This window comes from Protomyctophum parallelum, assembly GCF_964188405.1.
Source record: "Protomyctophum parallelum genome assembly, chromosome: 1".
Lineage (NCBI taxonomy): Eukaryota > Metazoa > Chordata > Actinopteri > Myctophiformes > Myctophidae > Protomyctophum > Protomyctophum parallelum.
The window spans coordinates 21,990,930-22,013,193 of NC_139697.1; the positions used below are offsets into that span (position 1 = coordinate 21,990,930).

The 22,264-nt window shown below is 44.2% G+C and overlaps 2 protein-coding genes across 2 annotated transcripts; both read left to right on the plus strand.

Annotated features, from left to right (window-relative positions):
• The first annotated feature begins 1,651 nt into the window (after nucleotides 1-1,651).
• On the plus strand, nucleotides 1,652-5,875 carry LOC310868220 (progranulin-like). The gene is made up of 4 exons (XM_083778541.1): nucleotides 1,652-1,794; nucleotides 2,287-2,631; nucleotides 4,102-4,269; nucleotides 5,710-5,875. The coding sequence occupies exons 1-4, from the start codon at nucleotides 1,678-1,680 to the stop codon at nucleotides 5,713-5,715; spliced, it is 636 nt and encodes a 211-aa protein (XP_083634667.1). The 5' UTR covers nucleotides 1,652-1,677; the 3' UTR covers nucleotides 5,716-5,875.
• Nucleotides 5,876-7,380: 1,505 nt separating this feature from the next.
• Nucleotides 7,381-21,891, plus strand: LOC310868070 (progranulin-like). The gene is made up of 5 exons (XM_083778316.1): nucleotides 7,381-7,398; nucleotides 18,686-18,844; nucleotides 19,062-19,271; nucleotides 20,612-20,752; nucleotides 21,711-21,891. Exons 2-5 carry the CDS (start codon nucleotides 18,686-18,688, stop codon nucleotides 21,840-21,842), a joined length of 642 nt encoding a protein of 213 aa, XP_083634442.1. The 5' UTR covers nucleotides 7,381-7,398; the 3' UTR covers nucleotides 21,843-21,891.
• The last annotated feature ends 373 nt before the right edge of the window (nucleotides 21,892-22,264 follow it).

Genomic DNA, 22,264 nt, shown 5'->3' on the forward strand with positions numbered 1-22,264 from the left:
TATGAAACCAAATGGACCCATGCAGGTTCATTTGGATTCATTTTACGCTGTCGAGTTACATTATTGTTAAACATCTGCATTGCTTAATTTAGAAGAAGTCATTGTTATTTTGATCGTTTGCATTGCTTAATTTAGAATAAGTCATTATTTTGATCGTTTTGCCACATCAATACAGCATGGAAATGTAGAAAAAATCGTATCCAACGATGACAAAATATTCTTTAGTTTTGGGTCTCGGAGGCTAAATCTCATCAAATGATGGTCAGCGGCTCAAATGCCAAAAAATATAATGGGCCTTTATATATGAAATGGGTTGAAAACCACTGTTCTAGACAAGTTAAACAGCAATTGGTACTACCACAATTCCATTACATTGATAACTGGAATGTTCAACAGATTCATACGGAATGCTGTAATTCATTTTAGACTTTGTTTAATGGTATTTTCATTATTAAATTCCATTCTCAGGGGTTTTGATTTAAAGAAGTTTAAACGCAAACTAAAACAAACCTGTTACGTTTTTTCGTCCCACGGCTTTAAAATGGTCTTAAATGTCATAATTTGAAATAAAAATATAATTGTCCAGTGCTGCACTGTGCTGTGTTCCAGCTGTTCGTGAACATGCCAACATGGTAGCCTACCTAGGTGTGCATGCGTTTTTCTACGGGGCCCACAGAACTTCACTTCATCTAGAATAGGGCTACTTTTGCGCAGGGACATTTACTGTAATTTATGCCCTCAATTCAAATATAAAAGGAGAAATAAATCGAGGTGATTTATTTGCATGAAGTTATTCAGTTGTAAAAAACAGGTAGTGTAGTATGCCCTCTCAATTCAAATAAAGGAGAACGAGAAAACTATAGAAATAAATCGAGGAGATTACCGGTAAGTAAGTTATACAGTTGTAAAAGTCAGTTGTAAAAAAAACGGGTAGTGTAGGCTACCTCTTACGGTCCTGGTTGATGCTGGATGGGGTGGGATCAGGCTTTGTAGCTCTATATAATTCGGTTGCCTTTGGTGGAGACTGACTGCTTTGTACTCATCCAGACATCTGAGAACACCTATGCACACGGACACTGTACACAGCCATACAAGGTAAGTCCAAATTCTGCCAAGAAAATCCAAAGGTTGTTCTAGCTGGGCTCTGCGGCTGTAATTACAATCGGGAGGACTGATTAACCCCCACGAGCCAATGATGTTTAGCGTGAGAAATGTTCTGTTTTTATTTATTTTAAACTTTGTCTTTTTGAGCTAAATTTAACAATCAACGGCCAATGAAGGCCCTCATGACCAGGAGCCCTTGTCAGGGTCTCAAACCCTCCAGTTTCCCCAAAGGGCCCCTGAGAGCCCCAATGTAAATGGGTGATTTAATCCTACAATTACCTTTAGCTAAAATAATAAATCGCGTGGTTCAACACGTACAGAATTTTTTTTCTGTCTAAATGAAAATCATGTAACCGATCGCCACTAAGTGTAAAAACTCCAGTGCCGTTTAATGTGTGTGTGTGTGTGTGTGTGTAGGGCTGTAGGCTACTCATTTGTGAGAATTGTTAAAAATGAAGAGGATGTATATTGGGCCAGGCCTACTGTTTGGCAGGAAGGATAATGGTCATTGATAATGCATAATTTAGTTTGTTTTATTCTCTTTAGATGTGGACGTGTGCTGCACTGTTGCTGATGGCAGCTGGATTTTCTCAGGGTTACATCTGCCCTGATGGAAGTCGCTGCTCGAATACCAAAACCTGCTGTGCATCCAAGACTCTTGGGAAGTTTGCCTGTTGCCCTTATTCCAATGTAAGTCAACAACAGAATCTGCACCAAAATAAGACAAATAGCTGGAAAATAATCGAATGCCACATGTTTTGAAAATGTTGGGCCTATATTTTCAAAACATGTGGCATTCGATTATTTTCCAGTAATGGCTATTACTACTAAAAATCACACCTGTGTGAAGTGAGGGCCGCTCTTATCATCGTTACATCATCATGACCTAAAATAGACTATTTTCGTCCATGCTAAACCCATTATCCCTAAACTACTTTGCCTTTTTTACTGTTTTGAATCTACAAGCTCACAACGATGGCTTCCAATTTGCATTGTAACTTTTCAGGACTAGAAAGCCTGCAGTTTCTAGTGGTCCTTTAATGAAAAGCGTTATGGCCAATATATGTGAATATCGACAATAGGACCCACTTCCAGTGTTAAGTGTCAGACAATGCTTAGAAATGATGTGTTCATTGCAGTGAGTCTTCCTGCATGCGCAACTGTTTGTTTATTTTTCCCCAGGCTGTGTGCTGTGCTGACAAGGTCCACTGCTGCCCTAATGGAAAGATCTGCAACGCTGCCACACTCAAGTGTGAAGGGGTTGGACAGGACAGCTTTCCCATGCTGGAGAAGGTGGAGCCACAGGAGCCAAGTTCTTCTCAGTCCCTCCAAACGGTTCACCTACTGGGGAGAGGTTCTGAAACCAGGCCCGAGCACAGCCAGGAGCTGGAGATGACCCTGCGTGAGGAGACGGTCCAACCATCCAAGACTGAAGCTATGTGGTGTGACAGCAAGTCCTACTGCAATGACGGCTTTGCCTGCTGCTTCACACAGTTGGGCAAATGGTGGTGTTGCCCCTACAACCCTGTACGTTAAGTTATGATTTATTGAGCACAGCATTAAACCACGGAAGTCAATGTCATTCATCGCTAATATGTACTATTTTGTTGTAGAGGCTAAATTGTGAATGGAAATGGTGCATTTATATAGCGCTTTAGATAAATTGTGCACTACATTCACCCATTCACACACCGATGGCGTAGGACAGTACGTTAAGTTATGATTTATTGAGCACAGCATTAAACCACGGAAGTCAATGTCATTCATCGCTAATATGTACTATTTTGTTGTAGAGGCTAAATTGTGAATGGAAATGGTGCATTTATATAGCGCTTTAGATAAATTGTGCACTACATTCACCCATTCACACACCGATGGCGTAGGACAGTGGTTCCCAAAGTGAGGTCCGGGGACCCCCATGGGGTACTTGAGGGAGTTCCAGGGGGGACCCATAGCTAGATGATAATTTGGAACCAAATGGACCCTTATGGGTCCGTAACTCTCAGTTAAATTAGCATTGATTTTACAATATAAATTGGGGCTTCCCAGAGATAGAAATGCTATTAAATGGGGGCCCGTAGACTAATGCATGTCAAATTGGGGGTCCTTGAAATTAAACTGGTTGAAATGGAATTGGGAACATCACAGGCAAAGCTCCCATCCGGCTACTCTACTGAGCTACTGCCGCCCCCAATAAGAAACCAAAACCATTTGTATTAAATCTAAGAGAATCATTGTCTATTAAGAAGTTTGCTAACATTCTATATTATATTATTTATTAATTGATTCTTGCCCATTTATAATTGTTATTGTTGCTATTGTATGTGTATTCTGTATTGTATAAAGTTGCAAACAATAGGATGTATACTAGGCTGCTACTACTGTCCGTATTGATGGAACAGAAAAATCATTAGCTAAATATTTAATTATTTAATGAGTGCGATTTACTTGATTGATTGATTGAATACTTTATTGGCAGAAATGTACAGGGTACAGTCAAACAGAAATGTCATCATTACAGGGTACAGTCAAACAGAAATGTCATCAGTACAGGGTACAGTCAAACAGAAATGTCATCAGTACAGGGTACAGTCAAACAGAAATGTCATCAGTACAGGGTACAGTCAAACAGAAATGTCATCAGTACAGGGTACAGTCAAACAGAAATGTCATCAGTACAGGGTACAGTCAAACAGAAATGTCATCAGTACAGGGTACAGTCAAACAGAAATGTCATCAGTACAGGGTACAGTCAAACACACGTCCAAAGGGATCACTGAAAAAAAGTCCTTCCATCCAGGTCCTGGGTATTCAATTCATAATCATGACGTGAAAATTAACGACAAAACTCAAATCATCATAAAGGTAAAAAAAATAACATATGTACATGTTGGGGAACAAAGAAGGGGGTTTTATAACTGCATGAATATTAGGTTTTTGTGAACTATCAGCTGACCTCTATCAGCTGACCACTTTGCTTCTTCTTGTCCTTCTCAGAGTAAATGCTGTCTGGATGGCAGCCGTTGCTGTCCTTATGGCTATGACTGTGGCAAGACCACATGTGTGAAACAGGGCTTGCGCTACCCCTTTGCCCCACGGCGGGCCCTGGCCTCCGTCCCAGCCAACGACATCTTCTCCAAGAGGGAGAACCAAGTGTATGAACAGGTAAGCATAAAGGACATACATTTCACTGTGGTTATGGAGCTATTTTGTCCTAAATTAAGGTTTGTGAGTTTTCACAGCAAGGATAAGCAAGTTTAAAGTCAATATATCCTCCCCTGGTGCAGGATGACGTTCATAACACAGTCCCTCTTCCCCGATCCGAGACAATTTCATGCCAAGGACCCCCAGAATTATATGTCTCGTCTCAAACCCCAATCTCTGGGTGAGAGAGAGAGAGCAAATGCACAGAGTGTTGCAAATGCACAGAGTGTTGCAGGTGTTAACCCCCCCCCCCCCCCCCCCCCATTTGAATTGGGGGATTTGTGCCGCATTTTTACGATTTTTCAAAAATAGCAGACTTGTAGTCTTGTAGTGATGAGCTTGTAGATCTGCTATTTTTCAATAGCGAAGGTATGACACAATAACACTTCTGATCCTTGTCCTCTACAGCAGGGGTTTTCAACAGGTGGTCCATGGACCACTGGTGGTCTGTGAAGGTATTGCATGTGGTCCCTGAGCTTAGATTTGTTGATTAAAAAAAAAGAAAAATCCTTCCAACAGTGAACTGAATGACCTGGGGACCTATTATGACTGTCCTTAAGTTGGAGGTCAAGAAATGCAACAGAAAAAGGGAGTTGGAATAGAAGAAGTAGCCTGGTTAATAAACCAGACTAATATCGCACAGGCTTTTTGCCAACGGTTGATTCGGTCTGGTTTATTAACCAGGCTATAGAAGAAGTGCACCGGATTGTCTGGTTGAGTCATTATTAGGAAATTATTTCGTCCCCAGATTGATTCTAAGTCAGGGTGGTGGTCCCCAGGTTGATTCTAAGGCAGGGTGGTGGTCCCCACGTTGATTCTAAGTCAGGGTGGTGGTCCCTAGGTTGATTCTAAGGCAGGGTGGTGGTCCCCAGGTTGATTCTAAGTCAGGGTGGTGGTCCCCAGGTTGATTCTAAGTCAGGGTGGTGGTCCCTAGGTTGATTCTAAGGCAGGGTGGTGGTCCCCAGGTTGATTCTAAGTCAGGGTGGTGGTCCCCAGGTTGATTCTATGTCAGGGTGGTGGTCCCCAGGTTGATTCTAAGTCAGGGTGGTGGTCCCCAGGTTGATTCTAAGTCAGGGTGGTGGTCCCCAGGTTGATTCTAAGTCAGGGTGGTGGTCCCCAGGTTGATTCTAAGTCAGGGTGGTGGTCCCCAGGTTGATTCTAAGTCAGGGTGGTGGTCCCCAGGTTGATTCTAAGTCAGGGTGGTGGTCCCCAGGTTGATTCTAAGTCAGGGTGGTGGTCCCTCGTTCACAACCATTTGAAAACCACTGCTCCACAGTACTAGGTGGGTTGCTGGCAACCGACATGTACATAATACTGTAAATTATAACATGTGTGATTGTGATGCTTTATGCTATGGAATGAATATTAAACCCTGATCTGTATTTATTATTTTTATTTCAGATCTAGTGCTCTTCTGCGAAGACAGTCCATGCACCAGCTGTGTGTCCCAATGCTGTCCCACGGTGGTTTGTCATCATGCAAGACAACCAAAAAATTTGAGTATTACAGTATCACATTTGGTCTCTATTAGACACCAAATACTTGTTTTCAGGTTGACAAGCATTTCTATTTGCTTCATCAACTTAAATAAACTGATTTCACAATACCTCATCATGTGTCTTTGTCACAAGTTATTGTTTCATAATTCTTTAAATGAGGAAGTGGTCTTTTTAATAGTGGTCTGTGATCTACAGTATTTCGACATTAATCTTACCTAAAGGACGACTTCACCACTTTTCAACCTTTCTTCATATAATTGGTCCTCATTGGTTCATGATAAAATAGCACAATTGTTTTCTACATAGTACAGTCTGTGTCTCATTAACCTCGCCTCACCAGGCTTTCCACCACCTCGGAGGAAAGCCTGGTCTCTGTTTCAAAAGTCTGTATGATCCTGTCGGGAGCGAATGATATCGTTACGCCATGTTGTAGTATTGTTTTGTAGTCGACAGGCAGGAACAACAGGCGGCAACTTATTTTTCCCTCAAACCGGTTTTTTTCAATAAAAGCTCTCGTAGCCTGTAGCTTTTATTGAGAAAAATCGGTTTGACGGAAAAGGGAGTTGCCGTCTGTTGTTCCTGCCTGTCGACTACAAAACAATACTACAACATGACATAACGATAACCGACAGGATCATATACCCTAAATGAAATGGTGCCAAGGCTAGTGTTTCATAGGAGGGCTGTGGGCAGTTCAGAAATCCGTCCACCAAGTGACACCATAGGTAGGCAGTTTAATTTTCTTTATAGATTATATAGATTTATTATCGTGAGAACGATGGCTGCCATTATCACATTGCAACAGATCAGTATTAGAAAGCCTGCCGTTTCTATATTAGCTTGGATTCCCCATCAATGATGTCACTAGAGGACGGGTTTCTGAACTGACCACAGACCTCCTATGAGACGCAGACTGAGTAGAAAGAAAATGGTGGTATTTTATCATGAACATTAATGAGGACCAATTATATGAAGATAGGTTTAAAAGTGGTGCAGTGGTCCTTTAATTTTCAAGAAGTCTACACATTTTGATCAACATTTACCTGTTGTCTCTCCTAATGGTGCCAACATCAATACAGCATGGAAATGTGTAAAAACGTTATCCAACGATAACAAAATATCCCTTAGTTTTGGGTCTGCGAGGCTAAATGTCATCAAATGGTGGTTCCGTGGCTCAAATGCTGAATAAATATAATGGGCCTTGATATGAAAAGGGTTGAACACCACTGACCTATACACAAACATTGGACATGTTTCACACACAAAACAAAACCGCCCGGTTCACTTAGGCCAGTTAACGTCTGCAAAAGTTCACACCATGCATCATCATGGTGGGGGTCAAGGGTCATGGTACCATAGCCGTCCGTGGTGGAGAGGGGAGGGAGGGCGTGAGGAAGAGGACAGGCTCTCTGCACATGTCCATAGGAGGGATTTTCTCACACAAGATGAACACAAAGTTTTACTTCTGTTTTTTGAAAAGTACTCCAGTATAAAAAGGAGTGATATAATAGGTTACATGGGACACTTCATTGGCTGGTGCTGAACTCATGACAACTAATCCAACTCAAACCAACAACCAGACACAATTAAGGTAAGGCACAAAATGAATGACACTTTGAGTTACTGTAGTTACTTTAGTTATTTAAAACTAATAATGTTGGCATTGATAACTACCTCATTTTCTTTGTGTCTGGCTATATTCTTTATAAGTTAAACCTGATTCTGATGATCAATTCCATAGTGTTTGTTGAGTAACAGCGGTCTCCATGTCTCTCCAGCTCTTTAATAAATAGACAATACTTAAGAGGGTGAATAGACCGACTGTTTGGCACGAAGGATAACGGTAATTAATAATGCATGTATCTTTGAATGTTTTTGACCATTCTCTTCATTAGATGTGGACGTGTGCTGCACTGTTGTTGATGGCAGCTGGATTTTCTCAGGGTTACATCTGCCCTGATGGAGGTCGCTGCTCGGATAGCGAAACCTGCTGTTTGTCCCAGATTCCTGGGAGGTTTGCCTGTTGCCCTTATTCCAATGTAAGTTAACAACAGCACCGCTAGTGGGCATCACAATTAGACTCAGCTGGTCAGCTGGACAATAATTGTTTGCTGTAATAGACAGGAAATGAATGTCACATGTTTTGAAGATGTAGGCTATTTGAAAAATGAGGATCTGAAAGGGGAAAAAAAGAATTAAAGAAGGTAAATTAGTAAGCAACAGAAACTAAAAAGAAAATGTATTTTGAGTCAGTGGCCAAAGTGATTCGAAATAGATTTGTTTTCCTGCATTTCGTTTTATTTTCCGAACTATTTATATTCTCATGTAAATTATTCAATGTAACTGACTGATCAATTCGCTATTGCCAGGTTGCATAATCTGTCAAGAGAATAAGTATATTTATTGCAGGCTATGTGTGAGTGGAAAATGTTTAGGACATACATAGTAGGAGGAGCATTTGATTTCCATGAAGCACACTCCATGACAATCACCAGGTGCACCAAAAACATGAACTACACCACATGTTCCCACACCTTTCAACATTGGAAAGTGCTTTATAAATGTAAAAGACAACGGGTGTGAATCTGTGTTTAATTACATTGTGAGGGTGAATAGAGCTGCTACACAAAAGGTAAGCCAAAGTGGCAAACAAGTCAATGGACTTGTGTTATGATATTCGCTTGGGGTGCAAGAGGTCCTTGGTTCAGGCCCCAGAATGTTACATCCCAGACAGTGGACCTGGGTGCTGCAAGTGCATCATTGCACAAACACTGTTCAAGGGTCTTCCGTGGCAATAGTGTCATCAGGGGCCAGGTCAGGGTCCCCCGGGGACCAGGTCAAGGTCCCCCGGGGACCAGGTCTAGGTCCCCCGGTGACCACAGGCACACAGTTGCTCCAATCATCACCAAATATGGCACAAATGCTGTTCAGGGATCTGCCATGACAATAGTCACACACAAAAACAAAACAAAAGAGCCATTGAAAGACACATGTGGGGCACTACAGCAGTTTCTAACTTTTGAAATGGCCATAGCTCGGTAACCGTTGCTCTGATCAGCATTCAGGAGAAGAAAAACCGGTTGCCAGTTACGATACAATGGCTGCGGTTACATGAGGGCTTTTTCATTCAGAATGAAAACTTCAGAATTAATTAATTCAGAAGTAAGTTTTTTGCTGCGTGTTTACATGGGAAATGGTCATTCCGAATGAGTGTTTACATGGACAATACTTTTAAATCCCATTATTTCATTCCACATCAGGTTTGGGGCTGGGAAGGCTTCTGATTGGATGGGGGGCGGGGCGCATATGTTTACGTCCAGTGGTGGAAAGTAAATAAGTACATTTACTTTAGTACTCTACTAAAGTAAACATTTGAGGTATTTCTACTTTACTTGAGTATTTCCAATTTCCAATACTTTTACTTCTACTCCACTACATTTCAGGTAAAACAAAATAATAATAATAATAATAATAAAAAAACACTTTTATGACATATTACTTTATATTTGATGTATCCTGTAGCCTATGAGAGGTTGCTCTCAGAGAGAGAAATTAAACATGTCTAGTTTCTTATAATTAATCGCAAAACAAGAGCATAATATAGCCATACCAATTACATGGAAACAAGGATGCACAAGAAAGACCAGAATGAACTTAAATCCGAATGAGTGTTTACATGAGTCCACAATTGTTTCAATAGGATTTAAAAATGGAATAATCCGGTCAGTTACATCAGATCTAAGTTTAAATCAGATTGTCCATTTTCATTCCGATTTAAGTTTTTGTAGGTGTTTACATGACAACTTTTAATAGGATTTAACTTTTATTCTGAATGAAAAGGGGATTTAACTGTCCATGTAAACGTAGCCAATGACAGCCCACGTCAGTCTTATAGAAAGGTGTTTCACCTCCCACGCCCACCATAACTTAACTGAATCCATTTTGCACATACGGTATGACATACTCAGGGTTGGACACCCCACCAGTAGGATGTTATGTTATGTGATGTGATGTGATGTGATGTGATGTGATGTGATGTGATGTGATGTGATGTGATGTGATGTGATGTTGTTGAAAAACCAAGGTGGTGCAGTGCAAGTGAGTTATTCTGTAGTGTGGGGAGTGTGTACACTTTCACGCCTTACTGAGAAACTTGATGTACAAATTTATGTGTAGACTGAATGAGTCTCAGAACTCTATAATTATGCTGCTGTGTAACCCCAGCCTCAGTATAACTAGGTATCGGTCTGCTTTTTGGAAGCACTGGTATGTTTACTGTAAAACTGCTGTTTTTATGCGATAGGGGTGTTCCTGTTTGTATGTAGTATTTTATGTTGTCTGTTTTTAACTGGACCTGGAGTATGAATAAATAAAGTTGATTATGGCCCATGTGTGAATATCGACAATAGGGCCCACTTTCACCGTTGAATAGTCAATGATTACTAGCAAGTATGTGTCATTGCAATGAGTCTTCCTGTATGCACAATAATGTTTGTATTATTGCCTATTGTTTATTTTTCCCCAGGCTGTGTGCTGTGCTGACAAGGTCCACTGCTGCCCTAATGGCAAGATCTGCAACGCTGCCACACTCAAGTGTGTAGGGTTTGGTGGACAGGACAGCTTTCCCATGCTGAAGAAGGTGGAGCCACAGGAGCCAAGTCCTCCAGTTCTTCTCAGTCCCTCCAAACGGCTCACCTACTGGGGAGAGGTTCTGAAACCAGGCCCGAGCACAGCCAGGAGCTGGAGATGACCCTTCGTGAGGAGACGGTCCAACCATCCAAGCCTAACGCTGTGTGGTGTGACAGCACGTCCTACTGTGATGACGGCTTTACCTGCTGCTTCACACTGGCGGGCACATGGTGGTGTTGCCCCTACTCCCCTGTACGTTAAGTGATTTATTGAGTACAGCATTAAACCACGGATGTCATTTTGTTCTAGAGGCTTAATAAACTACTTTATACAAACTATTTGTATGAAGTCAAAGGAAATCACTGTGTATTAAGACGTTGCTGACAAAAGGAGGTATGTAGCCTATACTGTCTATACTGGTATAACAGAAACATCATTTGTTAAATATCGAATTATTTAATGAGTGTCCGATTTACTTTCAACTGCATGAAAGCAAGATTTGTGTGAACTATCAACTGATCACTTTTGGCCTTCTTGGTTGGTATCTCTGTCCTTTTCAGAGTCGATGCTGTTCGGATGGGGTCCATTGCTGTCCTCATGGCTCTGACTGTGACAGCACATACACCTATTGTGTGAAACAGGGCTTGCGCTACCCCTTTGCCCCACGGCGGGCCCTGGCCTCTGTCCCAGCCAACGACATCTCCAAGTGGGAGAACCAATGAACAGGAGGTATAAGCATAAAGGACATACATTTTCACTGTGGTTATGGGGCCTTTTGTCCTAAATTAAGGTGAAGGTATTGCATGTGGTCCCTGAGCTTAGAAATGTAGGATTTGTTGATAAAAAAAAAAACATTGCTTCCAACAGTGAACTGAATGACCTATTTCTTGAAATTTTACAGAAAAAGGGAGTTAGAATAGAAGAAGTGCACCGGATTGTCTGGTTGAGTCATTTTTATTAGGAAATTATTAGTAGTCAGTGGACCATTGGTTGAGAAACAGTGAGATGTGTACACATGGCAAGTGTTACAAAACCACTAATCTTAGCCCATATCCCCTACCCAACAACAGTGGTCCCCAGGTTGATTCTAAGGCAGGGTGGTGGTCCCCAGGTTGATTCTAAGGCAGGGTGGTGGTCCCCAGGTTGATTCTAAGTCAGGGTGGTGGTCCCCAGGTTGATTCTAAGTCAGGGTGGTGGTCCCCAGGTTGATTCTAAGTCAGGGTGGTGGTCCCCAGGTTGATTCTAAGTCAGGGTGGTGGTCCCCAGGTTGATTCTAAGTCAGGGTGGTGGTCCCCAGGTTGATCCTAAGTCAGGGTGGTGGTCCCCAGGTTGATTCTATGTCAGGGTGGTGGTCCCCAGGTTGATTCTAAGTCAGGGTGGTGGTCCTCAGGTTGATTCTAAGTCAGGGTGGTGGTCCCCAGGTTGATTCTAAGTCAGGGTGGTGGTCCCCAGGTTGATTCTAAGTCAGAGTGGTGGTCCCCAGGTTGATTCTATGTCAGGGTGGTGGTCCCCAGGTTGATTCTAAGTCAGGGTGGTGGTCCCCAGGTTGATTCTAAGTCAGGGTGGTAGTCCCCAGGTTAATTCTAAGTCAGGGTGGTGGTCCCCAGGTTGATTTTAAGTCAGGGTGGTGGTCCCCAGGTTTATTCTATGTCAGGGTGGTGGTCCCCAGGTTGATTCTAAGTCAGGGTGGTGGTCCCCAGGTTGATTCTAAGTCAGGGTGGTAGTCCCCAGGTTAATTCTAAGTCAGGGTGGTGGTCTCCAGGTTGATTCTAAGTCAGGGTGGTGGTCCCCAGGTTGATTCTAAGTCAGGGTGGTGGTCCCCAGGTTGATCCTAAGGGCCGATTCATACTCCTATTTTAGAGCCGAATAAAAGTCGGTTCGGCGCTGTAGAGCCTACAATTTGACGTCATTTGAGGTTCGGGGGGGCGGGTACCGGCTCTTCGGTGCTACTGAAAATTTCTGACGAGCCGAAATCATTTCGGCACTACAGCGCCGAAACAGCGGTAAAATAGGAGTATGAATCGGCCCTAAGTCAGGGTGGTGGTCCCCAGGTTGATTCTAAGTCAGGGTGGTGGTCCCCAGGTTGATTCTATGTCAGGGTGGTGGTCCCCAGGTTGGTTCTAAGTCTGGGTGGTGGTGCCTCGTTCACAATCAGTTGAAAACCACTGCTCCACAGTTCTAGGTGGGTTGCTGGCAACCGACATGTTGTACATAATATATTGTAACATCATCATGTGTGATGCTTTATGGAATGAATATTAAACCCTGATCTGTATTTATTATTTTTATTTCACATCTAGTGCTTTTCTGTGACTCTGAAGACAGTCCATGCACCAGCTGTGTGTCACAATGCTGTCCCACGGTGGTTTGTCATCATGCAAGACAACCAAGAAATGAGAATATTACAGTATCACATGTGGTCTCTATTAGACACCAAATACTTGTTTTCAGGCTGACAAGTATTTCTATTTGCTTCATCAACTTAAATAAACTGATTTCACAATACCTCATCATGTGTCTTTGTCACAAGTTATTGTTTCATAATTCTTTAAATGAGGAAGCTTGAGAGACTATGGGACTTTTTAATAGTGGTCTGTGATCTACAATATTTCTACATTAATCTTATCTAAAGGACGACTTCACCACTTTTCAGCCTATCTTCATATAATTTGTCCTCATTGGTTCATTGGTGGTATTTTATCATGAACATTATTGAGGACCAATTATATGAAGATAGGTTGAAAAGTGGTGAAGTCGTCCTTTAATGCTTGACGGATGTCTCACCAAAAAAAAAGAAATAATGCAGAAAATAAAATAAACGTATACCGTGTTGTTTTACTCAGTAGTCTACTGAAAGTATTGAGCCTATAGTTGGCACCTTCATAGAGGTAAATAAGGTGGTGAACCAGTGATCCTATATCCAGGTGGTTTTGATTGATTGATTGAAGTATTTATTTATTAACAGTTTGCAGAATTACACTACATTTCAAGCACAACTAAACTTTTAACTGTGGGACGACACCATAAAGCATTACACTTGTTTACAATAGGGTCCACCATTTTCAATTAATTTAGCTGGTCCCCAGATAAATGATGGCAAGTTGGTAACCAAATGGATCCTTATAAATCCTTAACTCTTGAGAGTGTTAAATGAAACCCAATGGTTTCAGGGGCCACGTCAGGGTCCCCCGGGGACCACAGGCACACAGTTGCTCCAATCATCACCAAATATGGCACAAATGGGGAATTGGGGAATTCAGCACCACCGCCGATGGACAGCGACAGCAGGCCATGCATGGTGTGACCTAGCTCTGGTACATAGCCTTACTGCTTCTATGATTCTGCCCTGCCTGCAGTAAGGCTATGCTACTTTCGTTTTTAAATCTCACGTGGAAATCAGACCAGCCTCTCCTCTTTAGCGTAAATAAAAATAATGTTTTTAGCATAGCCTTCCTGCAGGGCCTATAGGAAATCACTGTGTATTAGGACGTTGCTAACAATGAAGTATGTAGCCTATACTGGTATAACAGAAACATCATTTGTTAAATATCGAATTATTTAATGAGTGTCCGATTTATTTTCAACTGCATGAAAACAAGATTTTTTATGAACTATCAACTGATCACTTTTGGCCTTCTTGTTGGTATATCTCTGTCCTTTTCAGAGTAGATGCTGTTTGGATGACTATTGCTGTCCTAATGGCTTTGACTGTGACAGGACATCCACCTATTGTGAGGATCAGGGCTTGTGCTACCCCTTTTCCCCAAGGCGGGCCCTGGCCTCCGCCCCCCAGCCAACTACATCTCCAAGTGAGAGAACCAAGTGGATGAACAGGAGGTATCAAAATAAAGGTAGTGGGTCTACATCAATGCTTCATCAAATGTAATAAACATATTTCACAATAACTCATGTGTCTTTGTCACAAGTTGTTTCATAATTCTTTAAATAAGGAAGCTGTGATCTACAGTACTTCTTAATACTAGACGATTTTCTCACAAAAAAACAAAATAACGCAGAAATAAAAGAAATGTACTCTGGCTGTTCTTTTACTCAGTAGCCTATACTAAAAGTATTGAGCCTATAGTCACCACATTTGCCATTATCACCGTTATCCATCTGGATAACGGTGTTATCAGAGTTCCTCTGAATAATGTCACAGTGCAGGGCAGAGAAGGTGTAGGACCCAAGTGCAGACAGACAGGCGGAGGCAGAGGATGTCAAATGCAACAGAGTTTATTGATAACTAGGAACTAGGAACAACGGTACTTGGAACACGAGGAGAAAAACTAGGACGTACACTCATGACATACAATGAGGATCTGACAAAGGACTGAAACACACTGGGGCATATATATATAAACAAAGACTGACTAGACACAGGTGAACAACTAACAAAATCAACACAGGGATTGGCTGAGAGACAACAAGACACAGGTGGAGAAAACTAATAATCACAGGGGGTGAGACAACACAGGTAACAAAAGCAACAGAGGAAACCAAGGGACCAAAAATACTACAAAACAAAAGCACAACAGAAAACGTCACGGATCGTGACAGTACCTCCCCCTTAAGGGATGGCTTCCAGACATCCCTCATATATTGTCCATAACATTGTCCAAAACACTGAGCAGGGTGGGTGGTGGGGGTCCGGAGGAGGGAGACAGTCATGGGGCCAAGAAAAGGAAAAAAAGGTCTGGGAACCTGGACCCCACATGGGCATGGTTGTCGTAGTGGGGTGACACCTGCAGGCAGAGGCACCAGGGGAATGGACTAGGGCTGAGCAGGTAATGTCTGGTGGGCGACCTGGAGGATGGGAGGGGGAAGAACAGGCGACCTCGGGGGCAGAGGCAGGGATGACCTCAGGGGGACGGCCGGGAGGCGGAGACGAAGCTGTGGTGTTGTCGTATGGCGGGCGACCAGGGGGCCGCGACGAGGCACAGGAGGTGTCTGGAGGTCGGCCTGGGGGCCGCGACGAGGCAACAGAGGCGTTGTCTAGCGGAGCTGGAGTTGCAGACGGGACTGCAGGTGGAGAGCCGGGCAGCAGAGGGCCAGGCAGCGGAGTGCCGGGCAGCGGAGGGCCGGGTAGAGGAGTGCCAGGCAGCGGAGGGCCGGGCAGCGGAGGGCCGGGCAGCAGAGTGCCGGGCAGCGGAGTGCCGGGCAGCGGAGTGCCGGGCAGCGGAGGGCCGGGCAGCGGAGTGCCGGGCAGCGGAGTGCCGGGCAGCGGAGTGCCGGGCAGCGGAGTGCCGGGCAGCGGAGGGCCGGGCAGCGGAGGGCCGGGCAGCGGAGGGCCGGGCAGCGGAGGGCCGGGCAGCGGAGGGCCGGGCAGCGGAGGGCCGGGCAGCGGAGGGCCGGGCAGCGGAGTGCCGGGCAGCGGAGTGCCGGGCAGCGGAGGGCCGGGCAGCGGAGGGCCGGGCAGAGGAGTGCCGGGCAGAGGAGTGCCGGGCAGAGGGGTGCCGGGCAGCGGAGGGCCGGGTAGCGGAGTGCCGGGCAGCGGAGTGCCAGGCAGCGGAGGGCCAGGCAGGCTGGGCGGCGGAGAGCCGGGCAGCGGAGTGCCGGGCAGCGGAGTGCCGGGCAGCGGAGTGCCGGGCAGCGGAGTGCCGGGCAGCGGAGTGCCGGGCAGCGGAGTGCCGGGCAGCGGCGTGCCGGGCAGAGGAGTGCCGGGCAGAGGAGTGCCGGGCAGCGGAGGGCCGGGCAGCGGAGTGCCGGGCAGTGGAGTGCCAGGCAGGCTGGGCGGCGGAGAGCCGGGCAGCGGAGTGCCGGGCAGCGGAGGGCCGGGCAGCGGAGGGCCGGGCAGCGGAGTGCCGGGCAGCGGAGGGCCGGGCAGAGGAGTGCCGGGCAGCGGAGTGCCGGGCAGCGGAGTGCCGGGCAGAGGAGTGCCGGGCAGCGGAGTGCCGGGCAGCGGAGGGCCAGGCAGCGGAGTGCCAGACAGCGGAGGGCCAGGCAGGCTGGGTGGCGGAGAGCTGGGCTGGAGAACAGGCTGGAGAACTGGAGGGGTAGTGGGCTGAAGAGCAGGGGAGGCCGGTGGGACTACCTCTTGAGGCAGCTGGGGAAAAATGGCTCCCTGCCTCTCCCATTTGAAAAACCCCATATACTGGGCAAACACTGGATCCCGCCTCCAATAAATAGCCAGTTGGTGAAGGAACTGAGGATCTTCATTAAAGGTGTCCTTAGCAATACCAAAGTCCTTGGCAGAAAAAGGCAGCTCAGCCATGGTGGACAGCCAAAGCAGCTTGGCAAAAATCAAAAAAACAAACCTCTGTCCGCTGGGTCCAATATGGTCAGATCCTTCTGTCACAGTGCAGGGCAGAGAAGGTGTAGGACCCAAGTGCAGACAGACAGGCGGAGGCAGAGGATGTCAAATGCAACAGAGTTTATTGATAACTAGGAACTAGGAACAACGGTACTTGGAACACGAGGAGAAAAACTAGGACGTACACTCATGACATACAATGAGGATCTGACAAAGGACTGAAACACACTGGGGCATATATATATAAACAAAGACTGACTAGACACAGGTGAACAACTAACAAAATCAACACAGGGATTGGCTGAGAGACAACAAGACACAGGTGGAGAAAACTAATAATCACAGGGGGTGAGACAACACAGGTAACAAAAGCAACAGAGGAAACCAAGGGACCAAAAATACTACAAAACAAAAGCACAACAGAAAACGTCACGGATCGTGACATCAGAGTTCCTCTGAATAAAGGTGTTAATAACATTGTGATAAAACAGTAGGCTATATGTATAAGAGAGGCAGTATAGGCCCAGGAGGAATCAAAACGTATCATGTCTTGTGATGTGTGAACATGCAGTAGGTATTCTGCAGGGTATGAACAGAATGTTCTCACAAAGTTTTACTTCTGTTTTCTGAAAAGCGAAAGGGAATCCCCTCCCGTATAAAAAGGAGTGCTGGCCGGTTACATGATAGGACACTTCAAATTTGCTGGTGCTTTTATGACAGCTAAACAAACTCAAACCAACAACTGGGCACAATTAAGGTAAGGCACGAAATGAATGACACATTGACTCACTGTAGACTTGTTATTAAGTTAACTAACTAACTAACTAATGGATTTTGTGTCTACAGTTTTTTGTTGAAAGTTTAAAGCTCTATTTACCGATGATCATTTCTACAGTGTTTGTTCAGTAAGGTCAGCCTCCATGTCTCTCCAGCTCTTTAATACATATTAAATACTTTTTCATTTTGGGTTGCCAATTTCAACCAATCAGGAGAGAATATATACCCATTCACTAGCTTGAGTTTTTATAGTATTCCAGTTCCAATTTGGTCTGTTCACTTATTTGTGTCCTCACGTCCAATTTCAGTTTCTCCTATATCATGTATGACAGTGGTTCCCATGTCACGGACCCCCACATTGACATGCAGTTATTAGCCCACGCTCCCCCCATTTACAAAACATATGCCAGGGACCCTCATAAGAGAATATTTTTACGGCTCTAGCAGTGATCCTCAACCCCCTTAGTTTCAAGGACACCCTGTTTCACATGCATTAGTCTACGGACCCCCATTTAACCCATTCTGACCGGAGCTCTTAGTAAACAGAGCTGGAAGATAGAATTGAGAGTAAAATATGACGAGTGATCTTTGTTGTTGTGTAATGGTGGCTATCCCCTCTGTTTCTTCTTCTTCTCGTCTGTTGTTACATTTAGGACTGAGACCAGATTCCACAAAATCTCTTCTAAATCATCACAGTTTTCTGAAAAACCTATTTCTATAACAGTGGTTTTCAAACTATTTCATGTCAAGGACCCCAACAATTATAATAAAATGTAATTGGCCCCGCCGACCCCTATCTGAAAATAGGTTGTTCCAGGGACCTCCTCAGAAGCAAAGATTTGAGTTAAAAAACGTTCGCTCTGAAAGAATATATATTCAAAGATTTGCGCCACATTTTAACGTTTTTTTTTCTCTTCAAAAATAGCAGATCTATACAAGCTCGTAGCGTGGCACTCGGTGCAGCGCTATGAGCTTGTAGATCTAATAGCCAAATTATAACATAATCCTTAAAACACCAAAAGGGGTTCCCGTCCTGAATGGGTGTTAATATGAAATTCCCCCTTTGGGCACCAATAAACTATATATTTGAAAGGTTTGTGCAACTATAGCCTACACTCCTTTAACATTCAAATAGAAACGTTGGCCAACCATAATTATATTATACAAACTTTGCCCTAGCATCTATCTAGTGTATAATCACTCAACAACACACTCTGTCTAGATGTGGAGGAGGCTCATCTGCAGCTTGGTGCTTCTGGGTGCAGCAGGGTGGGGTTTGGTGTCCTGCTCTGTCACATGTCCTGACGGGAAGCAATGCGCCGTCAATCACGCCACGTGTTGTGCGACCGAGCATGGATACGAATGTTGCCATTACCCAAATGTGAGTCAAGGCTTGTCACCAATAATAATAACAACCATAAAACGCATGATATATCCATTCAGGCAATGAAAAATGTAACTGTGTGCGTGTGTGTGTGTGTGTGTGTGTGTGTGTGTGTGTGTGTGTGTGTGTGTGTGTGTGTGTGTGTGTGTGTGTGTGTGTGTGCGCGCGCGTGTGTGCGCGCGCGTGTGTGCTCGCATGTCCGTCCCCGTATAAGGCAGTGTGTTGCCCCGACAAGGCCCACTGCTGTCCATCAGGTTTCCGCTGCGACATCACCGCTCAGTCGTGTGAGAGAGTCGCTCAGCCGTGGGTGAGTGCACCGATGCTGAAGAAGGTGGCTGCAGTCCCCGCCGTCGCTGCACTTCAACACCAGGGACACAGCAACCCGGTGCAACGCCGGCCTGCAGAGGTGGAGGAGGAGAGCTCGGTATAGTCCAATCCTATATACTTCAAGTGAAAACCAGTGATCTGTCATTCTAGTTAGTAGTTAGTGAAGCGACACCGTCGTACTTCAAAGTATAAATTGGGTTTCATGACTGGTCTTCTTCCCCTTTTGAATGGACTCATAGCCTACTCAGGAAATACACCTATATTTTCTATTTGTAGAGTTCCATCCGCATATAAACACTGCTTCTCAGTGCACAGTTCAGTGGGGAACTGCAGACGGTGTAGGAGCCAAAGAGTGCTTAGCCTATGGTTATATTCACTTCACTTGGTTGGTGATGGGTGTGGGCATGCACATTGGCGCTCCATTATTGGTGGGAGCGTCTGTGGGTGGCCAACTGGCCACCAGACAGGTTACAAAAGCAGGTATCTGTACCAGCTCACTCTAAGGACGCTTTAACTTGGAGGCAGGGTGAGCTGGGCCTGGGAGCCACAACAGACGGTATTCAGAGAGAGCAGTTCCCCCTCCTGACTTAATATCGGTCTGATTTTGCAATATGTATGTTGATTTAACTTTGAGAGTGTTTAGTTACATTTGTACACTTGGAGTTACAAATGGGTACATTAACACTGATGGTTTTATTGTATCGTAGGCCTATATAATCAATACAGGTGCCAAAATCACTCCACTTCACAAACTGGGTTGTTCTTACCTGATGGCTGATAATCTCACAGACATTTCACTTACTATTATTTGTTATTTGTTATTATTGAGTGGTGCAACCACTCCTACAACCAGCAATGTCCGTGTACCTGTATCATGTATCAATGGTCATGCGCAGGAGTATGTGACTTATTAATACCAATAGGGGGCGCCAGAAACAGAGAGAGGGGTATTGCTGTGCCTGCTGCCTGCTAATGAGAGAGAGAGAGAGAGAGAGAGAGAGAGAGAGAGAGAGAGAGAGAGAGTGGTGTGTGTGTGTGTGTGTGTGTGTGTGTGTGTGTGTGGTGGGGGGGGGGGGGATTGCACCACTCAGTTCACACAGGTGTGATTTTTTATTAAAAACAGACATGGTAGGGCAAATGCGTTGCAAATGAGTTTTAGTATAATTTGAAACAACAAAAAAAACTGATAGTATCCAAACATCAAGGTTCAAGATTGGACTTTATTGTTATCTTGTGTACAAGGTATACATAAAAGTAAAACTTATTTTCGTTTGGCTTCCTTACAGACAATGCAGCGGCATAGATATAATTAAGTGCAGTGTTTGTACATTTGGATGCACGTGTGCGTGTGAACATACTCATATACTGTAACGTTGTGGCCAAACCAAAGACAGCAGCATATTACACTGTTATACGATAACAATGTCTATTTTGCAGAAACCTTTGACAGCTCTAACAAAGTCCAGTGCCCTTGAGGTCGGAGTCATCCGCTGTGACAACAGGTTCTACTGCCCCGCAGGGAACACATGCTGCAAGTCACCACCTACGGGCCAATGGGTCTGCTGTCCCTACCCACTGGTAAGGCTCCAATGGTGCTGGGCTCCGCTGATGGTGGAAAGTAACTATAGTGCATTTACTTATAAGTACTGGACTTTTTTTTACTTCTACTCCACTACGTCTCAGAGCCAAAGTTTTTTTACTTTTACTCCACTAGAATTATTTGAAAACGTTAGTTACTATAGTAGATTTTCATTTTGATTAGAAAACATACATTAACCACTTCAACCCCATATACATTTCAGCCATTTGAAAATAGCAGATTTTGTACTTTGTACTCAAAGGAATTTTCAATTCCGTACCTTTGGCTTGTAATGGAGTAGTTTTATTTTTTTTACTTTTGATTCCTTTCCCACCTCTGGTGACCCAGGCAACTGCTAGCATTTATCATTCAATGGTGTATGCATTGTGGATGGGGATTCAAAACAATAAGCCTACAAAACATTGAACAATCAAGACTTTTAAAAATGTTTATGCCATTACTTAAAGGAGTAGTTGGCTTATTTTATATAAAGTATGCACTACATAAAGCCTTGAATTCACAGAGATGTTTGAGCAAAGTACCTACATATTGAAGCTAAAAGTGAGGGCAGAAAAGTGAAGACGCCAAAAGTGATTGGCCAGAATGACTTTTGTGATGATTTGATTGGGTGAGCACGGAATGTGATGTATGAAGATGTATGATGATAAGAGTGCCCATCACTTCACATGAGTGAGTGTTTTTTTTAATTATAATTTAATGCAATGTGAAAGCATTGAATACAGTTGAATGAAGTGTAGCCTACTTGGGTGCGGAAGAATCAAGGCCAGAATGTTTTCAGTCAAACCACGTGATGTACGTACAGTATCAGAAATTATATTTTCGGGGCGTGTCATGGGACCTTATTGGCCTATTGGCTTATGCCTTCAACATGCATTAGCCTATTCATAATGTGGTACATGTACATATGACTGAATGAGGAACTGTGTCAATTTCCAGGCGATGTGCTGCGCAGATGGTGGGCACTGCTGCCAGTATGCGTACACCTGCGATGCAACCAGCTTGAACTGTAGGAAGTGTTGGTACTCTCACAGCTCCTCGGGACCGAAGGAAGACGCACAGCAAAACTGAGAACGTCTCATTAATACTTTTATGCTGACATTGTCATGAATATATTTTTTTATGTGAGCTGCTGATTTTCTGTTCCTCCAATAAAAATGTAAATGTTATGTCTACTGTGGATAATTACTGTAGCTACTGGAATATGACTGAAACTGAATGTGATAAAAGTAGTGCGGGTGGCAACATGTTTCATTGGTCAAAGAGAATTTAACAGGGATATGACACTATAGTAACTGACTGTTGAACTAAGAAGAGAAACACTGAGGAAACAAGGCAGGTGTTTTGTATGTCTGGTAGGGATGGCATGTCGTGTGTAATTGTAGAACGCAGGGCATTCACTGTGAAGAGTGTGGGCGCAGACACCACAAAACAGTTTGCATATCCACGGATATCCCAAGTTTGTTTAAATTACTCCTAAACATTTTGCCAAA

Bases quoted from the DNA above. Each gene is read 5' to 3' on its own strand.
- LOC310868220 (XM_083778541.1), top strand. From the start codon at position 1,678: ATGGCAGCTGGATTTTCTCAGGGTTACATCTGCCCTGATGGAAGTCGC. The intron at 1,795-2,286 runs GTAAGTCAACAA...ATTTTTCCCCAG, and splicing joins CCTGTTGCCCTTATTCCAAT to GCTGTGTGCTGTGCTGACAA. The intron at 2,632-4,101 runs GTACGTTAAGTT...TGTCCTTCTCAG, and splicing joins GGTGTTGCCCCTACAACCCT to AGTAAATGCTGTCTGGATGG.
- LOC310868070 (XM_083778316.1), top strand. From the start codon at position 18,686: ATGTGGAGGAGGCTCATCTGCAGCTTGGTGCTTCTGGGTGCAGCAGGG. The intron at 18,845-19,061 runs GTGAGTCAAGGC...TCCCCGTATAAG, and splicing joins AATGTTGCCATTACCCAAAT to GCAGTGTGTTGCCCCGACAA. The intron at 19,272-20,611 runs GTATAGTCCAAT...TCTATTTTGCAG, and splicing joins AGGTGGAGGAGGAGAGCTCG to AAACCTTTGACAGCTCTAAC.